The sequence below is a fragment of the Chlamydotis macqueenii genome, chromosome 1 (genome assembly GCF_036417535.1).
Source record: "Chlamydotis macqueenii isolate bChlMac1 chromosome 1, bChlMac1.mat, whole genome shotgun sequence".
NCBI lineage: Eukaryota > Metazoa > Chordata > Aves > Otidiformes > Otididae > Chlamydotis > Chlamydotis macqueenii.
In genome coordinates this window covers 55,159,834-55,182,195 of record NC_141556.1, presented here as the reverse complement: position 1 = coordinate 55,182,195, position 22,362 = coordinate 55,159,834, and the positions used below count along the sequence as shown (strand labels likewise).

Sequence of the window (22,362 nt, the reverse complement as noted above, 5' to 3'; positions counted from 1 at the left end):
ATCATACACGCATCAGATACCGCAGATCCATCGGCAGGCAGCCGGCCGGCAGCCAGGCAGCCAGACAACAAACCCCAGAGAGCCGGGCTGCGGGCAAGACCGCTGCTCCTCGCGAGGTAGCGGAGGAGCGTTCGGCCTGGCCGAGTACCCATGCTGTGCAGAAGGCAGCTCCAGGGAGCTCGTCACTGCTAAGGAGGTGAGTGAGGGGACAATGGCCATCCAGCTCGCCGGGGCTATTGTCGCCGGAGGTTCAACTTTCTGCGCCGCCTTTTTCTCTCAAAGCTGCTTTTTTTTTTCCCTTCGACGGCGGAGAGGTGCGAGGGTGAAGTGCCGGCTTCCCTCCTCCTCCGGTTTGGTTATTCCCCAGCCAGCCTCAGGAACAATAACTCCTCTGGGGGTGGCAGTGGTGGTGGCGGTGGCGTTGCGTGTCTGCTGTGGCTGGGGGGCAAATAGCCGGGGCTGGGATCAGCTGGGACCCAGCTCTCAGATTGTGATGTGAGGGGGGAGGCGATGTATTAAAAAAAAAAAAAATCTGACTTATTAAAGCAGGGTGATAACGGTGGGGGCTTGAATTGGCATTTCTTTGGGACCGGCTGCACTATTCATTCCTGCGGATGGCAAATTAGATCCACAAAGGAGGATGGAAGGACGTGGACGAGGACATTTGCACCAGGTCTTTGCACAGACACTATTCTCATTTAAAAAAAAAATGTAGCAAAACAACCAAACCTCACAAACTTGGTATTTGGGAGCGATGATTATGCGTATATGCTTAAAAGATAAATCAAACCTCCATGATGGCTTCTCCCTTTGCTTCCCCTTCGCATCTGACAGCCTGCTTGCTCTCCCCCACGGCCTCCCTGAGAATTGGGCAGCCCTGCACTGACTAAGGGAGCTTTTTATCGTCGATCCATAAAGGTGACATTGATATTTTAGCGCTAAGCAGGCTTTATCGTAGGCGAGACGATCTCAGCAAAGATCCCTGGAGTTGTGAGCGTGATTGGCTTAGCTGGGGAGGGGACGCTGTCAGTGTGTATTCCCAAAAAACCGCCTGGTTTGTTTTTCCTATAGTAATTCCTCTTGGCAAAGGGGTTTTTAACATGCAGGGTAGGCAAGGAGGTCGCTTTGCTTGTGATTTAACTCTTAATGGCATGAGCCGGTAACCAAAAAAGGCAGGGGGGGACCGCTGAGGGGCTTTCATTAGCATCGGACAGAGACAGCATTTATAAAAACCTGCCAGACGCCGAGGCTGTGAGCCTCCTCTGAGGAAGGGAGGATGGAGAAATGCAGCCCGGCGAGCACTGTGGTGGCCCTGCTTGTGGTAACCACTGCCTGGAGCCATCCTGGTTCCCCAGCTGGTTCCTGCCCTTTATGGCAGCCCTCCACCCCAGGCAATGCCGATTTCGGGGTTGCTGGTCCCTCAGCACGGGAATGCACTAAGCAGCTGAAAAATGGGATTTTTGGGGTCGAGCTCTGGGTACTCACTCCCATGTCTGGAGGGGTGTAGCTCTTCTCTGTTTCAGGCGTTGTCTAGACAGGCTGGGTCTAGGGGGGCATCAGCCTCCCTGAGGATGGCGGTGGGCCAGAACACCGCTTCCCCTGCTCCGCGGGGTGAGGAGATGGCTGCTGGCAGCCGGCTGCGGAGATGGGGCATCTGTTTGGACATACAGAGACCTTTTTGCTGCTTGGGGTGGAAGGAGCGGGGAGGTAAACCTGACTCCTAAACTGGGGGCACTGGCAGTCATGAGGGATGGGGAAAACGTGACAGCGAGCGGCAGGGAAGAGCCCGTGCAGGAGCTCTCTGGAAAAGGCAGCGGAGGGAAAATAACCTCCGGCTCCTCGGCTGGGGTGGGGGGAGCACAATACTCCGAGCCTGGTGCCAGACAGCATCCGAGCCGGGGATTTGCAATGGGACACGGCGGCATGGAAGTGAATGGCCCATAAAGGTGACAGTGGGCCAGACCAAGGGTCACGTCCAGCGCTGGAGCGTGACAGCTGCCGGCAGAGCGGCCACTCGTCCGTCTGTCCGTCCTGGGCAACCCGGGGGTCTCGGCAGATGGGAAGGAGCACAAAGAAGCGCCGTGCGGGAGGGCCGAGGGCGATTAAACCAATTAAATATGTATTCCGCCACCCAGCCGAGGGACGCGCGAGGGGTTTTTCTTCGCTGCTGCTAATGAACGGGGAGTGGCAGAGAGAGGCTGGTGCCTCTTCAAAAGGCTCCTTCCCCCCTTCTGGGAGACCTTGAAAGGATGTTTAGTTAAACAAGGTCACTGCCAGCACCCAAGTCAATGTGTTTGGCTTTAAAGCGGAGGAGAGAGAGACAGTGATTTTATTTGATAAACCGCAGACCTTTCAGCGGCTGGTGATGAATGGGGTACTTGGATCTGGAGATGAAAGCTCATGTGTCTACTGCCTGTCTGCCTTAATTGGCCTGGGTTTCCTGCGCGCCTTCGTCTGCGAGCGCTCCCAACTGTCAGCTCGTCTCGGAAGCCTGCCCCCCAAAAAATACAACAGCGAAGCTGGCTGCCGCTGCCAAAGGAAGCCCTGTCACCAGCGGGCTCTGGGGTTTCGCTCCTGGGTGGTTTATTTGGGGAGGGGACAAGACTTACAGAGTAGGGGGTGTTTTTTACGAAGAGCATCCTTCCAGGGAGCACTGGGCTCAGCGACACTTATGCACGTCCCTGGCTGGGAGGACTGTCACCCCAGGGGACCCTTGGAGCAAAGCCACCGAGGGGAGATGGGGAGGAGCACGGTGGAGGTCCCGCAGAGGTGTTTGGCGGGGGGGTTATGCTGGGAAGGCTGCCTATGCCCCGTGGCAGAGCTGGGCTGCTGCAGCCTCTTTGCTCCTCCTCAAGTGACCCGGATTTTGTCCCTGTGCTGTATACATGTGTGGGGTGAACATGGTGTCGTGGGTGGCATCTGCGAGGCTGGGAGACACCCAGGGTGGGGAGAGATGCCCTCTGCCCCCTCCTCATCGCCTGCTTGGGGCTGCAGCGTCGAGAACAGGATGGGGAGAGGATGGTGGGGTGGAGTGGACAGAGGGAAGGAGAAGGACAGGGGGACAGGAGAAGCTTTCCCTGCTCTCCAGCTGGGCTGGGAGGAGAGGAAACACTGGCGAGGACATGTTCACATCTCCCTTCTTCTCTCAGCCAGCTTTTGCCATGAATTTAATTTCCTCGGTCCCTTTGTTTGCTGTGGGGATTTAAACAGGAGGCAGGATGCCACCCCGGAGCCCCCCGTGGTGCCAAAGCTCCCGCTCAGCCTCCGCTTCACTGATACCGGCAAAGCCGGGCATTCAGCCACTGGGCCCCAAGGCTGACCCACAAATCTGGGGTGCTTGAGCCGGGCTCTGGAGAGGGGCAGAGCACTGCTGGGCATGGGAGCCAGCCTTGGCATGGCCGCAGGATGGGGGTCTCTGCTCCAGTCCCTGCTCCAAGCAGGAGTGCTGTGCAATACCCCATTTTGAGGAGGCTGCTCAGGGACGTGTGTGGGGGGTTGCATACCCCCAAGGATGGGGATCCCACAGCTTCCTTGTGCCCTGTCACTGTGTTCATCCCGGTGAGCTGCCACCCCGCGCCAGGGCTCTCCCCCACATCCCCGTGGATCAGCCAGAGCCCCCCAAAGTGCCTGTGGGCTTGTTTTCCCATGTAGGGCAAGCTCAGATCGTGGGGGCAAACAGCAGCCCCAGGAGGGCACCTCCACCGCTGCCCTTGGGCCTCGGGAGCGGGCCGTCTACCTCCTCTCCCCAAGCGGTGCCTGGCATGCTCCTGCTCCCCACCACCGCTTGTCCCCCAAACCGGGGAGCCTTCTAGGGCACCCCAGCCTGGGCTGATCCCACAGGTGAACCTGGGGCAAACCCACTTCATCTGCCCACACCATTTTGTTCCTGCAAGGCTCCCCCTCTTGCATGCCCCTTCCTCTTCTCTTCTTGTTTTTCTTTTGTCTTTGGGAAACTTCCATTTTTCCGGCTCCTTGTGGACCCGCTGGAGGAAGCTTTTTCTCCTGGCACCAGCAAACCCCCTCAGCATACTAATACTTTGCTCCAAGCCTGGTTATTCGGGTTAAATACCCTCCATTGTCTCTAATCTGGTGGGGGAACTGAAAGGCCTCGTCAGCGAAAGCGCACACAGAGACCGCGTGCTGTGGTGAAGCCGTTTTTGTAGTGGCGGCTCCATGATGTGGCGGAGAACCGAGGGCCACTTCTCCCAAATCGTCCTGCTGGTCCAGCCCTGACACTGCCTGGGAAGGCGCCGGATCCTGCAGCGACCCTTGGGGACTGCATTGCTTTTTTGCTGCCCAAAAGTGGCCCGGCTGCTTGCCAGCACAGGTGGGCTGGTTGGACAGGGGGCACAGATGGGAGCAGAGAAGCAGCTCGGTGGCTGTCCGTGCTTTTGGGTGTCTCACTTGGGTGCTCTCTGAGCCTCTCCGAGCCCAGGCATGGGGGAAGGAGATGCTGAGCCTGAGCCTCGGAATGGGAGAAGGAGATGCTGGGCCAGGGCGTGGTAAGCATGTGGAGGTGGGTGAGGGGAACAGGAGTTGCCTGGTCCCTCCCCGAAACTTCAGCTGCTCTAGAAACATTTTCCCATGTCCTTGGTGCCTACTAATTTGAGAGCAGAGGTGACCCCCTTTTGCACATCCCCCCCCCAGGACCTCCGCATCTCAAGGGGCCATAGATGAGTCAGAAACCAAATTAAATATTCTCTGGGTTTCCCGGCGTGTGCAGGTGTAGTCCCAAAGATGCCGCACGCCCTAGTGGGGCGGGAAGAGCTGGAGGGGGTGGCGGAGAAGGGGATGGTAACTCCATGTGATGCTGGGCTCCTCAGCTGAGGGCGATGGGAAGCCCCTGAGTATTGCAGGGCGATGGAAATAGGTGAGCCCTCACCCAGCGCCCCCAAAGAGCGGGGCACCCCGAGACAGAGGCACCCAGCATCCAACGCAGCGATTGACAGGAGGAGAAATTAGTAGAGCAAAGGCTTTCTGAGCAAGCAGCTGCAGTGCTGATCATGCACCAGAGCATCTCGCTGGGAGGCTTAAAAATGCACAACCCCCCCTCCGATTTCATGCTCGAGGTGGTTCTGCGAGGACAGCCTTGCCCTCGCTTGCTCCAGCTCCTCCTCTTTAACAGGCGCCCTGGCCATCAGGGTCCATCGCCACGTCTTGCACATCCTCTGGCAGCTGAAGGTTGCAGGGTTCCTGCTCCTTGGGGCTTTAACTCCTTTCAAACCACATGATGCCAGCCAAAAACTGGAGCCCAAGGACCGCAGTGCCAGGAGGTGATGCTTGTGTTGTGGCTCCTCTGAGGTGCCCGAGGGCTGTGCGTGCTGCTGGTGGGTCAGCAGTGTCCCTTCCCCGTAAGGCTGTGCGCAGGCAGGCAGTGAGCCACTGCTTCGGGCTGGGGTTGGGTCCTAAATCCCATAGCTCTGAGGCAACCTCTAGCAGTGGAGAGACCTCAAACCCTTGACCTACCTCTTGTCTCAGCCTTTTTCCTTCACCCTTTTTGCAGAAATCTCAGGCTGGGGACAGATCTCAGAGGCTGGGGGACCAGGTGTGCCGGTGCTGCATGGGCATCCCGGCCAAAACGCTCTCTGCCTGTGGCAGCCTGCGCTCGGCTGCTTCTTCTCCCAGGGTGCACTTTTTAGTGACTTCATCCCTAATATGTGGGATTGTCCTGGAAAATTAAAGATGAAACAACGAATTGGGCTCTTTCCTTCCTTCGGGATTGATTTCCTGGAACATCCTTGGTTGCTCCAAGCCGGGACAGGCTTGCTGGGGCAATTCCCAGTTCTGGGAACTGGTGCCCAGTACTGAAGGCCAGTGGCACGCACAGACGTGGGGCCAGGAGCAAAGAGGGCAATTTCTGACAGCAAACCACCCCCCATCAAAAGCCTCCCCCGGGTGTCTGTAACCTTTCCCCCTTTGCTCCTCAGGTCGCAGGCAGCAGACCCGCACGCCCAGGCACCCTTTCTCCTGCTGCCTGCCCGCCCGTCTCCAAAACGGAGGAGCCCACCGACCCCACCATGTCGTCAGACCCCAGTGCCCCGCCGGCAGTGCCGCCTCTGCACTCCCCCAAGTCACCGGTGTGGCCCACCTTCCCCTTCCAGCGGGAGGGCAGCCGCATCTGGGAACGGGGCAACCTCCTGCTCCGGGACCTGCCCAGCCCCCTCCCCACCAAGAGGACCAGGACCTATTCGGCGTAAGTACCTGGCGCATGGCGAGCGGGCTTGGGACTGTCCAGCTGAGCCAAGCAGGGACCGTGGTAACCAGCAGCACCTGGAAAACCCTTTGTGCTTGGTGCACGTCGCTCATCTCTGACCATCGTGGTGGCCGGCTGATGCACCCACCTGCCCAGGGTGCTGCGGGTGGGTGCCATGCTGCCTTGGGGAACGCCATGGTTTCGTAACAAACCTCTCTGGGTGCCGCCAGTGAGATGTTTCTCTGTCCCTTTTGTCCGGCAGGACAGCGCGTGCCTCCGCTGGCCCCATCTTCAAGGGCGTCTGCAAGCAGTTCTCGCGCTCCCAGGGCCACGGGTTCATTACCCCCGAGAACGGCACAGAGGACATTTTCGTTCACGTGTCTGAGTAAGTGAGGAGGTTATGCGGTGCTGGGACTCCCTGGGGGAGCTGTGCCATTGGCGTGGGGCAAGAGACCCCTGGGCCGGGGTGGGGATGTCTCCGTGGGGTGGGGATGGGGCTCTGCCTGGCCTCTACCCTCCATCACAGGTGGGTTTTCTTTCCCAAGGCACAGCTGGTGGGTTGGGTGCCTTCCTTGGTGCTGGGTGGTCTGGGGTGGGGGTCTGGCTCTTGGCTCCAGTCCCACCACCTCTCCTCTCATCTCCTGCAGCATCGAGGGGGAGTACGTCCCGGTGGAGGGGGATGAGGTGACGTACAAGATCTGTCCCATCCCTCCCAAGAACCAGAAGTTCCAGGCGGTGGAGGTGGTCCTCACCAACCTGGCACCCCACACAAAGCATGAGACGTGGTCTGGCCAAATCATCGGCTCCTAGGCGCCCGGGGAGGGGGCCGCCAGCCGCTCGGCCCCACGATGCAAGCCTGCCCGGCCGCTCACAGCGGGTACGGGGGGAGCTGAGGCGGCAATGGGGCCGGGGCTGCCCCCAAACATGCAGGCGTTTGCGTTCAGTGTCTTTTATAAGGTTATGGTTTCCTTTCTCTGTGTGTGTTTGTAACTGTCTGTCAAGGGGGACGGGGGGAAGCAGAGCCTTCCCATGCTGGCCCCCGGCTCTGGGGGCAGCGCAGCCCCGTGTACCCTTCCTTGCCCCTGAGGCCACGGGGAGCAGGGGGACCAGTCCTACCCCCCAGCTCCCCTGGCTGCCCCAGGCTGAAGCAGGTGCCAAGAGCAGGAGGGGGACAAGGGTAGGCTGGGGGGGCTCAGCTTGCCCTCCTGAACCCCTCTGCAAGACAGGCAGCCCACTTGGTCCCGCTGCCTGCAGCACAGCAGCAGTGAGGCGTGCAGTGGGGCTGGGGGGGAGAAATGGGGCAGTGTGGGGTGGCATATCACTGTGCAGGGGGTGGGTGGCTGAGACCCATCCCCATCGCTGGCAGCTCACGGTACCCACCGGAGCCACGTCCCTCCATCAAAAGATCTCAGGTCAGTAGTGCCACAGGGAGGTGAGCGGCTTACAGAAATAAAAAATAATAATAATAAAAAAGAAAAATTAGTTTTAAGGGGCGAACAGCTGCTGGCAGGGCATGGGGGCAGGGCTCGGCATTGTCGCCATGGGGCTGCGCCTGGGCGTGGGGCAGGGGTGCACTTGGCATCTCTGTGCTCCCTGCCACCGTTGGGCCAGTAACGCACTTTCCTTGGCTCGGTGCTGATGTGGTTTTGGGGAGATGGCCGCCTTCTCCTCCTCCTCCCCTTGTCCCCCTTCCCGCACGCGTGCGTGTATGTGTATGTGTGTGCGTGCGCGCGCACCTCCGTAGCTTGCTGTGGGGCTGAGGGGTCTGGGTAGCCTCAGCCGTGGGGCGAGCGCAGCCACCTCCTCCCCAGCTCCTCGGTGTAGGCAGGGTCTCGTATACAAAGCACAAACTTCATTTTTGGTCTTCTCCACCATACCCTGGCCAGGCAGGTTCTCACCGCCCTGAGAGGGATGGGGCAGAGGATGGTGGGATGGGGACGGCGTGCACCGGGCTCGGCCTGAACTGACCCCAGGGAAATTGTCAGCACCTTAAGGGGTTTTATTTTGAAGCAGGGCAAGCAGCCCCCCCCAAGCAGAGTGGGTGACGATGGCTGGCTCCCCAGGCACCCACTTGTTGGGAGCCACCAGCGCTGCTGGTCCTGGGCACTGGTGGAGAGGGGTGTTTCCCACCTTTCTCGCCTCCACTGTTGTGGGGATAGGGGTCTGCCGTAAGTGAGGAGAGGGAGCAAGGCTGGTGCCGCGCAGGACCTGGGGATTTGGGAGAACCACCACATGCTGCCCCAGCCCAGGCTGGTGTGGGGAATGCCCTGGGACCCCACAGCCCATCTCACTGCCAACCTGAAGCCCGGCTCACCCAGGGGTCGTGGCAACGCCAGCTCAGGCCCCGGGTATCCCCGGGACACGCAGTCAACTTGGCCAAGGCAAACTTTGTTTGATTCTTTCTTTTTTATAGGTTTTTTTTTGTTTTTTGTTTTTTTTTTGGAAATAAACTAAAACCCTAGACTTGTTGGTGTTTTTACAACTCCGGTGTGGTTCCCGCCTGTCTGACCGTGTGTCCACCTTTGTAACGTTGGCAATAAACCATTAAAAGTGACTTTCCCATGAGCCCTGCCCGCCCCGGCTCTTTGTCCTGCGCGCGTGTGCTGTAGCAGGGACGCTGGTGGCTCTCCTGGGTGAAGGACCTGGAGCATCAGGGATTTATCCAGATGGCAGGACAGACTCGCCCACCTCTGTACCGCACAGCATGTCCTGGGGGGGAAGGTCTTGGGGTGCTCCAGCCTTGCTTGGGGTGGGGGGAGCAGACTCTGAGTCTGGGACGGGAGGCTACTGCTCACCAGGAGGGGTGACTGGGACCAGCACTGGTCCCCTGCTGCTGTGGGGATTTTGAAGGGCAGCTGATTGCATTTCACCCCAGCGGAGCCTGGTGCAAAGCACATGTTGCCTCCAACGACTGAATGTTGTAGCTTTAATATGATTGATTTTATTTTTTTTAATACACATATCTCTGTATTTAAATATATTTCTTATTTAACAGTTACTATCAGCCAGACAAGAGCTCTCCATCTCACACAGATACTGAGCCACATGGCACGACTGTCTCCAACGTGGGGCCCGCCACGTCCGCTCACTCACACACACACGGGGCAAAACCCCCACTCATGCTGTGGGCACCCACCGGGAGAGAAGCATCATGGCAAAGCGGTCTGGGGGACAGGTGTGTGCCATCCCCTAGGTGCAGGGCTCCCACCCCAGCGCTGTGCCTCATCCCTACCCACAAAAACACATGACAGCCTGGGCTCTTGGTGGCCCTGCTTGAGCAGGGAAGTGGGACCAGATGACCTCCAGAGGTCCCTTCAACCTCAACCATTCTGTGGTTCTGAGATCCTGGGGCTGCCCCAGCTACTTCTCATGCCATCTTCCTTCTCCTCATCCCTCCAGCAGGACAGGGTCTCCTGGCAGGAGGTGCCCTCAACTAGCCCAAATTTGGTGTAAGACGGAGATGGGAAGGGCAGAGGTTCCTGAACTTTATCTCCCCCATGGACACGAGTTCTTGAGCAGAGAAAGCGATGGCTGGTGCCCTGAAGATCATCCCTGCCTCTGCCCTGCTCGCCCTGCAACTCCTCCCCACCCTGAGCACGGGATGTGCTGCTGTCAGGAGCAGCCTTGGACCTTGGACGGAGCCTGCTCTTCCCTTCAAATATGCAAGGCATCTCAGCCCCCTAAGGCCACCACATGCCTTGTGCCTTCAGGGCCAGGCCCTGCTCTTCACCTACCACCAAGCTCTCTAGAGATCCTGCTGACTTTGAATAGACTTACAGCAAAAATAAATCCCCCAAAACCCACACATAACCTGATCCACAGTGCAACAGAGAAGGAGGAACCACAAAACAAACAATTCCTCCGTGAAGGTTGCAGTGGAGGGACAAAACCACTGGCCTCCGAAAAGGGTACCCTGCAACCAGGCTTCCCCAACAGGTCCTCTTCTCCCATGCAAACATTTTCTCTGGGTAGAAAGAGGAATTTGTGCATTTGTTGGGGATTTCCAGACGCTGGGCAGACTGCTGTGCTCATGCAAATGTGATGCATTACAGACCTGATGTGTTTTTGAGTGAAGAGGTGCAGTCAAGTGGAGCAGACAGTGCCCTGCCAGCACTGGTCACGCAGCAACCCTGCTCCTGCAGCCAGGCAGCAGTGCCAAGGTCCACTCAGGACTCTGCCCATGGCAACATGGGGTCTAAAAGCACCAACGTATCTCGCCTGAAGAACTTGGCCCCTTGGGTTAAGTGGCAGTAGCCAGCTCAGAAACTTCTCTCTGCAGTCCAGCTGCTAGGTGGGAGATGAAGAGCAACGGTAAGGAAAGCAGGAACAGGAGAAAAAGAGGAGAGAAAACAAGACCAAGAGATGGGGCAGTGCTGTACCAGCAGGCATGTGCCGAGAAAGGCTTCCAGCGAGCAATGTGGGGAGCTTTTGTGGGCACCTCTAGCACCCTCCAGGTCCACAAACACCAGATGTGTGTGCTGGGGAGCTATAAGCTGGACATGGAAAATAAACCCACGATAGCTATTTTAGCTAAAGAGAGAATTAGTTTCTTCATGCACCTGAGCAAAGCTCAGAGCAGGCACAGAGCCATTTTAAAACTGTCATTCCCAGATCACCCGTAGGGACTGGCACGGTGTGGCACTGAGATGAAGGGCACGGCGATCCTCTCCATAAGGATGCACAACGCTGCTATGAGCTGGGGTCGCGGCTACCCCTTCCTACCACACGCTTGGAGCAAACAGCCCTCCTGGCCTCTCACTTCAGAGCAGCTCTGCTGAGAGTGCCTGGGGCCGCAGCAGCTCCCTCCCCCCCAGCCAGCGTGCAAGGAAGAGAGAAAGGTGAGATGCAGAAGTGTTAAGAGAAAGAGCGAAATAAAAGAGTAGAGAGGAGGGAGCATAGGGTTGACACGCGCATGCTCTCCTGACTGGCCCTTTCAAATGCTTTCCAACCACAGAAGCATCTGCATCACCGTCCACCACAGACCGAACTGACAAGAGAGAAGTTTTTCGGGAGGTGAGGAGATTCTGGTCCCGTGAGCCTCAGCTGTAGATAGGGAGTGCCAAAGGGCTCCTCAGTGAAGGCCTCCTCCTGCACACCCACCCGCACTCATGCATTACATCCCGACCAGCTCTGGAAAGTGGTCTTTTTTTGGTCTACCCTGAGCAGATTCCTCAAATGAAGGTGCTTTTCCTGGCAGGGGGAGAGGGTGGGGCTGGGGCAGGGCTGTGAGGACCTGGCAGTCAGCACTTGTTTGCTCTCTCTGGAAAGAAGATTTTGCGGCATCGCTGGACTGTGTCCTGGGGGGACTGGACGCTGTGTCCCACTGTGCGGGGATCATCATAGATTTCATAATCGTTCCCTCCCTGCAGGAGAAGAGAAAATAGGGAAAGCATTAGCAGGGTCTCACCAGAGCATCCTCATCCCTGAATCCGCACCTTGCTCTGTCCTGTGAAGAGCTGGGCTGGAAACCAGTGGCTGGCCAGGCAGGGACCCGCTGAGAAGGGGCTGCCAGGGCTTTGCTGGCCCAGGGAGGCAGAAGAGGCTGGGCTGGGAGCGCTGCTCCTTCCTTTGCAGAAATGATAGGGAAGGTCCCAGACCAGCAAAGCTTCTCCAGGCGCCTGAGGTTAACCCCTGCCTTGCTTCTGGAGGGGCTCGCAGAAGGTGGGGTGGGCACATCTGGGGAGCAAAGGTTGGCATCATCTGGAAAGAGCCAAGTGGATGGCCAAACTAGTCTACAGCAGCAAGGAGGCATCCTCCACAGCTCTGAAGGGAAGGTGAAGTTGTTCCTGTTGTTAAGAAGCTCTCTCCTAAGTGCTGGGGGCTTGTGTTTTGGGTCCTGCGAGCCGCAGGAAGGGCTGCCCCCTCCCAGTAGTTTTGTGGGCAAGGAAAGTGATACTGAGGTGGATCTGCTCCCCAGCACAATGAATCCAGGGCGATTTCCCTGCGACCCAGCGGGCCTGCTGCCATCACGAACCTGCCGTAAACGTGTGCCAGTCAAGAGCATTTCTCCCCCTCGCACCGCAAGAAGTCTGTTGGCCACCTCAGGCCAAGGGACCCATGATAGAGCAGCTCCACGCAGGAGAGAAAGTGGCCACACATAAGGCAAGCAGGGCATACTCACAGGGGTTGTCTCATTCCCAAAGAAGTGGATGGTGTCAAATCTCTCGTCATCAAGGACATTGAGGCAGTAGCGCTTGTCCCAGCCCTCTGGGAAGACGTCAAAGCTGATCATGCCACCTGCCAGCAGAAGGGAGGGGATCAGACAACTTCGGTGGGAGCTGGCAGGGTGTCCCCCCGCCATGGGACGGGCAGGAGGAGGGGAGAGGGCTGGAAGGGTGCGGAGACCAACCCTTGCCCCAGAAACAGCAACCAGGCACCAGTTCTGCCTTGGTGTGCCTGTCCAGCGTGTGGCTAGGACAGCGGCAGATGCTGTTCCTATGACAACAGGTTGGAGTGACGTCAGCTCGGCTGGAGTGACATCAGCACAGCTCCCCTGACTGCAGGCAAGAGGGAACCAGTGCGCTGCAGGGTGGGATGGAGGGGATGCTGGGGTGGGAGGTCCCAAGAGATGCATCTGTTGGAGGAGATTTGGGGTCAAGCCCTGCAGATGGCATCAGTTCTGTGTCCCAACACACCACTCTCCTGCAACCTCTGCTCCCACGCTCCTTAACCCTATAGGGACCGGGGGCTCCCAGCATCCTGTACACGCAAAGCAAGCCCCAAGCACTGCACAGCTCAGGGGTCCCAGCTGGCTGCGCTGCAGGCCCCCAGCAGGCTCTGCACGCTGATCAAGGACCAAGGTCCTTGCCACGGAGGGACCACGAACCTGTTGACATAATCGGGGCACAACCCTGGCCTGTCACCTCTCACCTCAAGAGTCAAGTGCGGGTTGCCAACATCTGGAGGGGCATCGAGGAAGATGGGTCAAACATACAGATATGGGGGAGCTTCCCCAGAGGGCACGCATATGCATGCACGTGGACATGCACAGCCACCAAGGGTTAAGCCAGCCACTTAGGGCGTGCGTATGTTTGGGTCCTGTTTGGAGCGGGGATTTGAGCTGGGAGGTGCCTCTCCCTGACAGATGAAGTCTCTGCTCCTCTTAAGTTTCAAAAGGGCCTCCCTGCTTCTCCAGGAAATCTACTAGGCCACCAGCAATCCTGGAACTTCACATTCTCCTTCCTCATAAATCATAACCCCACCTCTCTGAGGAAGGGGGTGAGTAGGCAGGGGACAATCCCTGCTGCAGGAGAGGCACCAGTCCCCTGGGCTGTTCAAACATGTATGTCCTGATGCCGTGCTCCTCTCTTCCTGGGCTAGCTGAGGTGTCCCTGTTGGTTTGGGGATTCCAAATCAACCCTCTCGGAGCCTGAGGAGCTGGGGATGGAGCTTGTGTGTCCAGCTTGGGGCAGAGGATTTGCTACCGGACTGGATGCCCCGGGCTGGGCACTGCACTATGGACAGGAGCAAGCGCCCTATGAGCTCAGGCTTGCAGCAGGAGCCAGCACCAGAGCAGGAGCTAAACTTGGTTGCCTTCATTAAAAACCTTCCTGGCTTTGTATCCAAAGCCATTTACCCGTGAAAAACACTGCACTTTGCTGTGTTCTGGCCTTTTAAACAGAGCTGGGTAAGCAAGAAGGGGCTCCTGATGCCAGCTGGAGACGGCAGGAAATCAGAGGGAGAAGAGGCAGTGTGGAGGACAGCCAGCACTGTCCCTTGCCTAGGCAGAGCACGAGTCTAGGGGGCTGCAGGGAAGCCGCCTACCACCTCTGGGGCTTGTGTCCTCCACAGCCTGGGACCAGGCACGAGGAGCCACCTTGGCACAAGAGTCCTGTTTCTGCATGTCCTTGTTTTTGGATGCCTGACCTGAGACACCCCGTCTCCTTTCTGGAGGAGCAGGGGGCCCGCAGCTCCCCTTGTCTTTATGCTTTTACACAACGGGCTCTTCGTGGCGGCTTCCCAAAGTCAGAGGAGAAAGGCCTGTTGTTCTGCTCTCATCCCCCATGCCTGTGGGGACACGGCGGGGAGGACCTTGTCTTTCTCTGCTGTGACAAACGGTGCGTGTCAGTGCTGTGGACAGCACGGGATGCCCCTGGCAAGACACTGAAGGCAAGGGGAAGGCTCTCAGGAGGAAAGCCCTTGGAGAACCAGAGGACCAGACCCTTGGTACTGCCCCACGCTGAGTGCAAGAGTGGGGTGTCACCTGCCACCTCCCCTTGCCCTTTAGCCAGGCTGCCACGCGGCACTTTCTTAGCTCACACATACCGATCTGCTCTGCTGAGGGCCTTCTTCCAGCATCAGCCCCACCACTTACACGCCCTCATTTTCCTCCCCATCCTGGCCAGACCCCCAGGATTGCTCAAGCCTCTCCTTTGGTTCCTCATCTTCAGTAAGCTGGCTGTAAGAGCCACTCCAAGAAATGGCCCTGCAAAAGCCCATGGCATGGAGCTGCCTCTCGGCGGCTCTTTCTCCAGAAAGAAAGATGTTTCCCTTGTAGCTAACCCTCCCAAGGAAACCTCAGTGCCAAGACACACATGAGGCTCCTGTCTTACTCCTAGAGAGAAATGCGTGTGCCTAGAGCTCTGCTGGCCACCCTGCTGCTAATGCTTGAGCCAGGATAGACCTTCCGGGCAGGGGTGGGCTCCACAGAGCTAACTGCAATTAAGGCAGGGATAATGTCACAGGACAGAAACTCGCTTGTCTGGCTGACTCCCAGGGAGGTGAATCTGCAGTATGGTTTATTCTCTGCTGTCGCCCTGCCACAGGTGTGAATGTAACGCCCCTGCGGTGGCTGTCTAGGACTAGAAGCTCCTTGTGCTCTTCCCAGGGTCTCCAGGCCCCCAGAGGGAACAGCCAGGATTCCCACTCCCCTTTCCAGCATTTTATGGGAAATAGGATAAACAGGCCAAGGCAAAGCCAGGGAAACCCCCTCTGCTCACCTCGAGAGAAACGCAGGCCTTTGCCAGCAAACTCCCTCTGCAAGGCTGCCACAAACTTCTCCCGGATGCGCTCTTTCTGCGGAGGAGGAGGAGGAAAGGGAAGGAAAAAGAATTTCAATAATTAGATGTTGACAGTCTACCAGAGTCCACCATCAGCTGTCTGCTGGGCAACTCTGGCTGATTGCTACGCTCCTTTCCCACGTGCCCAGAGACCCAGTGTAACACCCCAGTTTAGCCAGCTTTCACCAGTCTTGCCCAATGTCCACGTAAAAGGCCACCAGCTCAGGGCAGGCTCCTGGGAAGAGCAGATCCCAGCCCTTCCTTGGCAATGAAATGCAGCTGCTCCAGTTTCCCACAAGCCCAGTTCATTACCCAAAGTCTCCAGCTTCGCTTAAGAAGTCTTTCAAAGTCCGACTGATCCCTCAACCCCAAGAAAGCTCCCCCAGGCAGAAACTGCGGTGAGGATGGGCCAAACGCTCCAGAGATCTGCCCAGCAGATCTACCGTGGCCCTCCCAGTCTGGAAAGCTCATTAGTTCCAGCGCTGTCTGGGCTGGGAGAGTGGGAGACAGAAGACAGCTCCTGGGCCATCTTTGCTTACTGTAAATGAGGAAACACCCTGTTAAATAAGCGCCTTATTCCCTGGGGCTCTCCCACAGCACAAGGAATCCTGCTGGCCACTCCACTGCATTAGTGGTCTCCGATGAAGTAAAATTCTTCCATTCATCTATGTCTCTCCTTGAATTCTCTGACCCCTAGTCCTGTCTCTGTCTTGCTGCATGTGTTGGCCTCAGGGTGGGGGGGAGCAGGTAAGACCCGAGATCTGCGGTGGTGCAAAACCAGCAAAGGGGAGGATGAGCCCGAGTCTTGCCTGTTTACCTTGTCCAGCTCGGAGAACTCGATTCGCTCCTCTGGCGTGCAGCTCCGTCCGATGGGGGAGATGTTCAGCATCCCGTTGCGAAACTCAATGAAGGTTCCTCTGTGGGTGGGCAAAGGTAAAAGGTTACTGGGGCAGAGAGAGAAAATCAGACCAGGAGAACGGAGGAGACCAGGATCAGACCAGGAGAACGGCTGCTTGGTGAGGCATGCAGTCTCCGCAGAGACACGCGGGAGGAGAGAAGCCATGGCCACTCATGAGTGCTTCATGCCAGGCAGAGATCAACACAACTTCACTTAAGGTCTCCAAATGGCTCACAGTTTTATAAAAAGAGATTGTAAGAGAAGAGGAATAAAGAGTTCCTGTGTGCCCTGGCGACAGGCTGGAAGCAACAGGCTTGGGTGAGATGACAGAAAACATTTTCTGATGTTGTAAAGTGCAAAGACAGCTATTGCCTGGACTAGACCAACCACCTGGCGAGACTGTGGCACCTCCACCCTTGGAGGCTTTTACTAAATGTCTTCTGTGGAGGGTTGGGTAAAGCTGGCAGCACCTTGGGGCAGTGATATGGAAGATGTCAGTGTGACTCGCTGCTAATGTCCAGTGGCAAGCTGAGGAGCAATCAGGACCTCCTCACAGGACACAAATCAGGGCCTTCGTATCTCCCATTCGTCCCCTGCACCTTTGACTGCAACCCTTATCTAAGCTTGCACAGACAGGACCCAGTTCCCGCTTGCTTCTCTCACCTTGCACTGGGATTGTTACTCTGCTGCTTGCTCGATGGGCTGGTTCAAAGCACTAAGCCAGCAGAAAACTGCTCCCTTCTTTTCTCTTCCCTAAAATCCAGCCAGTTCTGTTCGCTTATCAGCTTGGAATGTCTCCCAGAGGGGTGAGACAGGTACCAGCACTGGTGGGGCAGAAACAACAGGGGAAGGCAGCACTGCCAATTTGCAAATAAATTGCAACTCTGTGGAAACCTAGCTGGAGCAGGAAGATCCCCTTCACATTCCAGCTGAGGAGCCCTGAGCTCATTAACCCTCTAATGTCCAGCTGAGGAGCCCTGAGCTCATTAACCCTCTGATGTCCCTCCCAGCCCTGCCTGCTGCTTCTCTGTGATAACGCGCTTACCACTCTTGAATCTGGGGGAAAACTCTCCACCTCCTGTCTCACAACACAGTGAAGAACCTCATGGGGAACGGACACGTGGGCCATGCCTGCAGCCTGGGAGCACCATCTCTGCAGCACCAAGGGTTTCCTGGTTCAGGCTGCATGCCAAGACTCAGGAGATGTGGGTTAAAGTCCTTGCTTTGCTATAAATCCCATAAGCCTAAATCCACAGAGGCACTTGGGAGCTGAAACTTTGTCAGGCTGTTGGGCAACCAGACAGCAACAAGGCAACTAAACAGCCTTGAGGGTTCCCAGCACACGCTTTTGGGGGTGTGTTCAGCCCGCAGTCCTGTTGCAAGGAGCCACTCTGGCCCCTCTCACCAGTCCTCCTATTGCCACATGGTGACTCACATCAGGCAATTCATCTGGATCACAGTTTAGCAACTTTTACCAGCTTAATTTTGACCAGACAGCTCGTGGCTCGTCCACTCGGGCTCACCGTACAAAAAAAAGGGGAGAGCAGGAACAAACCAGCTGGGACGAGGGGAGGGCAGAGCCGCTGCTTTTAACAGCACTGCCAGCTCACACTGGCTTCAAGTGTTTGTGAAACCAGGTCTGAGGGGTGGTTTGACGCTGCACCCAGGCTGGTTTAACTGTAAGCTGCCTCTGAGAGAGGTCCTCCTGCTCTCTCCTTCCACCTCCAAGCCATCTGTTCCTCTCTCTCTTTTCTGTGCTAACAGGGCGAGCCAATTCAATGGAAAACTACGCTTTTCTTTCCTGGCAGTGGCCTAGTCTTCCTTCAGAGGAGATGTACCAACCCAACTCACCCTGTGGCTGCAGGATCTCATGAGGGGAAGCAGACAGGAACACACAGTCTGGGGCGGAGCAGGGCCAGCCCTATTACCAGTGGGGCCAAGCGACACTGGGTTAGAAGCAGTGTGAAACTGTGTGCTCAGGCGCTGGACCTCCCATCTTAAGAGCCATTATTTGTCTGTTTGGAAACTTATACGACCAATGATGCCTGATGCCCTGACCAGTAACGAGCTGGTACCATTGTCCTAAACGAGATGCATGCAATGGCTGTACCCTGATGCATGTAGTGGCCATACCCTGCTTCCCAGGGAAGAAAATCCGAAGGGCAAAAGAGCAGGCATTATGCTAAAAAATAGTACAACTCTCCCTCCTCCATTATTTGCCCACAGTGCCCAGCTCGGTGGGACAGTGATCCTACACAGCACCCCTAAATGCTAAGATAAAACTTGCAGCAAGACAAGCTCAGTAGCTCAGCCGTCTTTAGGAGAGCTCTGGAGCCCACAGCTCCCTAGAAATCAGCGATACGACCGCCGTTTGCACATGCTTGGACCATTACCGTTTCTTGGGCAACTTCAGCAGCGCCATGTAGTTAAGACAGAAGTTGATTAGATCCTGCAGCAGCTCTTCCCCCAAGTGGTCCTGAATGGCCTGTGGGAGGAGAAGGGGGAATGAGGAAGATGCCTGACCTCCCGTGAAGCCCACCCGAGAACATGGCCTGAAGGAGTGGGGCATTCAGATCTGGCATTTGGGGAAAAAGAGGCTGCCCATCTCCCCATAGCATGCAGGGCACAGGGAAGGAGAGCCATGGCTGCAAGGGGAGCTGAACCTACCTGCTTAGAGACGAGGTGCCCGTTCTTGTATTGCACCGTGCCGTTCTCCGCAAAGACATAGTCAAACTTATCGATGACTGAGGTGGGGAGGAAACAAAAGAGGAAACATGAGTACTGCCCGGGAAAAGGGGCCTGGGCTCAGGACTGAGTGAGCCATCCTCCAGTTCCTTAGTACTGTGCTTTCCACATCTCCTGTGCTCCGCAAAGGGCCACCGACTCTCCTCGCTCTCTGCAAAGCGGACGAGGAGATTATCTTCCGCTCACAGGTGGGGAGCTGACGCACGCAGGGGAAAAACGACCTGACCGAGGTCACGGGCTGAATCAGTGGCGGGACGAAGATAAGGGCTCCAAAATGTCAGGCTTTCAAGCATGTGTGTGTTACTCTCCTGTCTCTCTCTTGTCCCCCTGCTCCAAGTGCCAGGGCGCTGGTGCGATGCAGTTATGGGTTATCTAACCACAGCCCCTCCTGCGACCCTGACACATGGCAGCGCCGGCTCAGCCGTCAGCCTCAGCCGGGAATTTCTCGGCCTCCCTCCGCTGAGGAGGCAGAGCTCGGAGCCCAGCCGTCCTTGGCATCCATGCCAGAGAAGGCAAACATGGTGGAGGGAGCGGGAGGGTGAGTGGGACAGCGATGTGAACCCCGTGTGAACGCGATAAGACCCCACCACGGAGCAGCAATGGGACAAAACGTGCAAGGGAGCGGGTTTCGGGGGTGCAGAGCTGTCAGAGCCCAGACGAAGCTGGCACAAACCGGAGCCGGCGGCGTGGGTCGGGGAGCATCGCCGCCCGCTCCCCGCAGAGGGGAGAGCTTGGGGTCGGGTTTAGGAGACAGGTTGACCCCCCCACCCCCCGCCCAGGGGACCCTCGTCGGCCGTGTCTCACCTTCGTCCCCGTCCCCCAGCTGCTCGGCTATCTTGGCGTAGTCGGAGCCTCCCACCACGCCGATGTGCACCCTCTCCCGCAGCTCCCGCAGGAAGGCGTCCACCTCCGGTTCGATTTTCTGCAGGGGGAAGCAGCGTGGAGGGGGTCAGGCCGCCGCCGACGCGGGATGAGCGCCGCCATGTTCGCCTCACTCCCCATAGATAAAATAAAAAAAAAAACAAAACCCCAAACTCGATGTCCCTGTGCCTCGCTACCTGCCGAGCCGGCGTCAGGGTCCCGTCCACGTCGAAGAGGCACAGCACCCGACCCCGTCCCGCCGCTGCCGCCATCCCCGCCGCCGGCCCGGCCTCTGAGAGGGAGAGGCGGGGCCTCGCCGTGGAGGTGATGGCGGCCGCGCCGTCCTCCCCCGGGGGAGGTCGGCGCGGCCCCGGGGGTCCCCGGTTGCCGCCTCCTGCGATAATTCCTGAATTATTTTCCGACATAAAAACCAACCTTACGTGGAAGAGTCAATGCTTTTTGCTTAGCGTTAGCTTGCCTTCTCTCCCCGCCCCCCCCGAAAAGTGTTCAGCGTGCTGAGCTAGGTTGGAGCTTGGGGGAGATTTTTTTTTTTAATTTTTAACGGTCTGGTTGTTTTTTTTTTTCCTCAGTATTATTTCCTTCCAGAATATCGTGTGACCCCTTTTCCCGGTTTCCCACCAGATTCCTCTCAAAACGAAGCATTCAGGTGGCTTCACGGATTCTGGTTTTTTTTTGCTACGTGGTTTTGATTTTCCTGCTCTCACTCAATGAAAGTAGGATCTACAGAAACAGTGTTAATAATTTACCTCTGTGCCATTGCCTGGGACAAGGTTTACGAAAACACCCTTGCTGGGGGAGGCATTAATTGCGTCCACCAGTTAATGTCACCAGGACAGCTGCTTCCACGCTGTGAGTTGTCGCCGTAACGTTGGGAGTCAGGCAGCCTTGGATGGGTATTACGAGAGGTATTTGTCCTGGCATTGACGTTCCTGCAAAATCACAGCCTCTGAGGCCTTCTGAATCTGACCCTGGTTATGAGCTCCCACCTATGGAAAGCTGGACTCTTTTCTCAGATGCATTGAAGCTCCCAGAACAGTTTCTCAGCAGCCATCTGCTTAAGCATGCAATTGGGTGCTAAATTTTTAGTACATACATCTCTCATCAGCTCATGTGTGGACGCTTACTCCAGAAGATGAATACTTCAAAGTATGTCTGCCGTGGCACGCTGAAGAGTGAGCAGAGATGCCTTTGTGGATTCAGCTTGCTTGACTACCAGAAGCCAAAGAGCTGCTCTCCCACGCAGCAGAGCTGCGAGCTAACGCCCAGGACTTTCAAAATACAGCCACGGAGTCATCTACATGGCAAAGTCCCGGGGGTTCAGCAATGCAAGCCTTTATTTTTCATAAACCATAACTCCTGTTGCAGCCCAGGCATTGTAGCAGCATTTGGTTCTTGCTGTAGCCCAAGCTGCCGTATGGTCTTGTCTCCTGGCAGCTCCTACCTGCACCGTTCTTGTCTGAGACCTTCCTCCTTGCCTCTTGCACTGACATTACTCTGGACATCCCAAAAGCAGGAGCTGCTCTCCCTGGGCTCAGGTGCATCCCTGCGCTGCAAGGCAGCAGTGCCACCTTGGGGCACTTCCCAGAATTGGGAAGTCTGCTAAAATACGCGTCAGCGTTCACATTTCTGCACTCCTACAGCACCATTGGGTTTATGCTACCAGCAGAGCTTTCCCAAACTTAAACTACCTGCTGTGCTTTCTCCAGCTTATTTGTTATGCTGCTTTAGAAATTCTGTTCAAGTCAAAACTCCTCTCCCAGCACCCCAACCGCCATTTGGTATCAGCCATTGAGGACCTGTGCCATCTTGATTTCCCTGGGAGTACGAGTCTGCCTTTTGGTGAAGTGCACAGCTGCACACAGCTGTGCTTGTTCCTACATCTGGGTTAGCTCTGAGAACAGGGTCACTACGGCTGTTTCAGTTATTTAATACTTTGCACTTAAACCACTCTTGATACGTTCCCTTGATTCCTGCTCGGATAGGCAGCAGCTGTCGTCATGAATAAAATCTCTGTTACTAGCAGCCAAGGGCAAATTTGTTTGAAGTTTAGAAGCTAAGTGGCTGTGAGGACTGTCTAGGGCTGCCATTAAGGTCAAGGTTCTTCTTGCATATGTGTTCCCAGGTATTTTAGGAGGGGCTAGTACCGTTACTTGATAGCAAACCAGCACCACATCCAAATAACACAGCCCAAAATAATGAATCTTTGTTAAAGGCCCCTTCTGTTACAAGCCCTCTTCTGTATTACACTGATACAGACTGTTATACAAACAGCGAACTGTGTGTTTTACGATTTGGATGCCAGCGATGAGCATTCAGAAGGCTCAACCAAGCAGAATTCAGTGCTTCCCCAGAGCCAGATATTTCTCCTTCTCCTTAACAGCCCACCAGCAGAGACACGATGGGCAGTGCTACATAATGTTCGCCAATATCCCTCTGCAGCCCCAGAGGAACCCTGGCATGAAGTCTACTTCTTAAAGCTGTTTTTTCCTTTTGAAAGTAGTAGCATCAAGACAATCAGGAAAAGCTTAGAATCTTTTCCTGTATTTAAGATCCATTGGGCCTCTTCTTCAACAGCAGACGTTAGACATTTCATTCTTGCACACTTAAGATGAGCAAGGGTGGCACAAAACCCATGCTGACCAAAC

The 22,362-nt window shown here is 56.4% G+C and overlaps 2 protein-coding genes across 2 annotated transcripts; one reads left to right on the top strand and one right to left on the bottom strand.

The window, feature by feature from the left end:
- The first annotated feature begins 64 nt into the window (after positions 1-64).
- Positions 65-7,441, top strand: CSDC2 (cold shock domain containing C2). The gene is made up of 4 exons (XM_086752053.1): positions 65-196; positions 5,928-6,193; positions 6,456-6,578; positions 6,841-7,441. The coding sequence occupies exons 2-4, from the start codon at positions 6,018-6,020 to the stop codon at positions 7,001-7,003; spliced, it is 462 nt and encodes a 153-aa protein (XP_086608179.1). The 5' UTR covers positions 65-196; positions 5,928-6,017; the 3' UTR covers positions 7,004-7,441.
- A 3,283-nt stretch (positions 7,442-10,724) lies between these two features.
- Positions 10,725-20,043, bottom strand: PMM1 (phosphomannomutase 1). The gene is made up of 8 exons (XM_086752040.1): positions 19,894-20,043; positions 19,640-19,757; positions 18,758-18,834; positions 18,484-18,575; positions 16,010-16,109; positions 15,133-15,208; positions 12,315-12,430; positions 10,725-11,556 (listed from the first exon to the last, which is right to left on the bottom strand). The coding sequence occupies exons 1-8, from the start codon at positions 19,966-19,968 to the stop codon at positions 11,434-11,436; spliced, it is 777 nt and encodes a 258-aa protein (XP_086608166.1). The 5' UTR covers positions 19,969-20,043; the 3' UTR covers positions 10,725-11,433.
- Positions 20,044-22,362: the final 2,319 nt, after the last annotated feature.

Bases quoted from the DNA above. Each gene is read 5' to 3' on its own strand.
- CSDC2 (XM_086752053.1), top strand. From the start codon at position 6,018: ATGTCGTCAGACCCCAGTGCCCCGCCGGCAGTGCCGCCTCTGCACTCC. The intron at 6,194-6,455 runs GTAAGTACCTGG...TTTGTCCGGCAG, and splicing joins AGGACCAGGACCTATTCGGC to GACAGCGCGTGCCTCCGCTG. The intron at 6,579-6,840 runs GTAAGTGAGGAG...CATCTCCTGCAG, and splicing joins ATTTTCGTTCACGTGTCTGA to CATCGAGGGGGAGTACGTCC.
- PMM1 (XM_086752040.1), bottom strand. From the start codon at position 19,968: ATGGCGGCAGCGGCGGGACGGGGTCGGGTGCTGTGCCTCTTCGACGTG. The intron at 12,431-15,132 runs GTGAGCAGAGGG...TTCTGCTGGCAG, and splicing joins AGGCCTGCGTTTCTCTCGAG to GTGGCATGATCAGCTTTGAC. The intron at 11,557-12,314 runs GTGAGTATGCCC...CTTCTCCTGCAG, and splicing joins TTGGGAATGAGACAACCCCT to GGAGGGAACGATTATGAAAT.